This window comes from Eurypyga helias, unplaced genomic scaffold (genome assembly GCF_000690775.1).
Source record: "Eurypyga helias isolate BGI_N326 unplaced genomic scaffold, ASM69077v1 scaffold16157, whole genome shotgun sequence".
Taxonomy (NCBI): domain Eukaryota; kingdom Metazoa; phylum Chordata; class Aves; order Eurypygiformes; family Eurypygidae; genus Eurypyga; species Eurypyga helias.
The window spans coordinates 26,411-28,193 of record NW_010263827.1 but is presented as its reverse complement, the minus strand read 5'-3'; the positions used below and the strand labels follow the sequence as shown (position 1 = coordinate 28,193).

Below are 1,783 nucleotides of genomic sequence, written 5' to 3'. Positions count from 1 at the left end.
CTGGCACACGCAGCCTGGCTGAAGGCTTCCTCGGGAGCCCGCGGAGAGCGCGCAGCAGCGAGCCGGGCTGAGGTCCAGGCCATCGTGCGAGCCGAAGTCGGCGTGTGTCATAAACACGTGCCTCTTTCTACAGCCCAAGGTGTACGTCTCACCCGTGTCCACGACGTAATCACACGGGGTTCTGTCACAGACCCTACCCGTGGGCCCACACCTGCTCGTAGGAATGTGACGTGTTGCGGGAGTGTTAAAACCAAACAGTTGCAGGGCTCTAAGAAGGAAAAGAATACAAGTTTGTATGGGGTTACATCCCCCCGAGTCCTTCTCCGGGACGTGCTGGCGAGACTGCCGCCGGGCTCCTCCCTGCAAGCTCCTTGGCCACGCAGCGCAGTCAGAGCTGCAGGAGCGCGAAATCCCCGTGGCCGGAACCTTCCTGCCCCTGCAGCGCCCGGTGCAACGAGCCTCCTTTACTCCTGCCAGACCGACCGCATCTCTTCCAGCTCTCCCTCGCTCTCGGCATCCTGGAAACGCAGTGAGAGAACAGATAAACACACAGAACGGCCCTTTTCTGCTCCAACCCCATACCAGGATTTAACGGCACCCCCAGCCTCAGATGTCCCTCCCAGTGCTTTTCTCCCCCCAAAACTTGCCCCTTGACACTTCTGTCTTTGAGGCCTATCGAAGTTTTGCAAGTATCAAAGAGAATTCCTCATATTTGCTGTTGGGAGCCGGGAACTGGCAACCCAAGGGGCAGAATGCAAACCTCCGCTCCCCCCAGCTTCCGTGGGCTTCCGTGGGCTGCATGAACGCCTCCCTTCCTCCTCCTCCTTTGACGGATGGTGAGCACTAACATTTGCAAAGACTGAACAAAGCCACTTAAGCACCAGCTTCCTTACTGGACTCCCACTTCTCATTTCAGAGGAGGAGAGAGAATTAACTGATCATGGCCCTTTGCCTGCAGCTCCGGTCTTTCCTGAATGTCTCGGGGCTTTCCTGATTAACTCTTACGCCTCCAAGACACAGTTCTTGTTCTCCTCTTTCTATTTACCAGACAAGCCACTCCAACTCTGCCTGGAGAGACTTCCAACCAGCGTACGGCGAGGAAGCTCATCAGGCAGAGCCAGGATACCTCCTCCTGCGGGAAGGGAATCAATCCCGCTCCATGCCCTGGTTTTCCCGGACGTGGCAGCGGCCAAGCGGTTTATGCAATACAGGACAGCCCCTGCAGGTGGTAGCACAGACAAGCCAGCTCCTTGCCAGAGGCTTTGCCAAGAGCTCCTGCACACCCAGGGTTTGAATCCCAGCAGAATACTTCTGCTACAGCAGCCTGAAAACTAACGTCGGCCTTAAAACCAGAGCGGCACGGAAACGCTGCGTCCGCCTTCCGCCCAGAACGCTCCACCAGCCGAAGACCGGGGGCACCCTGCTTACGTCACTTGGCTTGCATTTTTCGTGACAAAGCAAGTAACATCATCCCGATATTAAAAGCTGATGTGCTTCTGTTCAGCTTCTCCCTGGCAGGAATTTGAGGGCACTTTGTCCACTTTCTGCTTAACAGGGAAAGTGCAAAGAGCTCCCAGCTGGGGGACATGGCCACACAGCAGTTTCTACAACACAGCAGCCTGCTCTCCACACCCCCATCAAAGTACAGAAGAGCTGAAATACCCTGGGTATCGAGAAGATAAAAACCACGAGGCAGCGCGTGCAACCGTCTGGTCGGCTCAGCACAACCAGCTCCAGCCCCGGGGATCCCAGAGCTGCCCTGGCACCGGGAATGCTGCAGCCC

General features: G+C 56.7%; 1 protein-coding gene across 1 annotated transcript in view; it reads right to left on the bottom strand.

Annotated features, from left to right (window-relative positions):
• Positions 1 to 464: 464 nt before the first annotated feature.
• The window catches only part of RMDN3 (regulator of microtubule dynamics 3), a gene marked incomplete at its 5' end in the record, with an annotated part of 25,943 nt that continues 24,624 nt past the window's right edge, over positions 465 to 1,783 (bottom strand). Inside the window, one exon of the mRNA XM_010156202.1 lies at positions 465 to 518. Coding sequence (XP_010154504.1) covers positions 465 to 518 — 54 coding nt within the window. The remainder of the gene's footprint in view (positions 519 to 1,783) is intronic.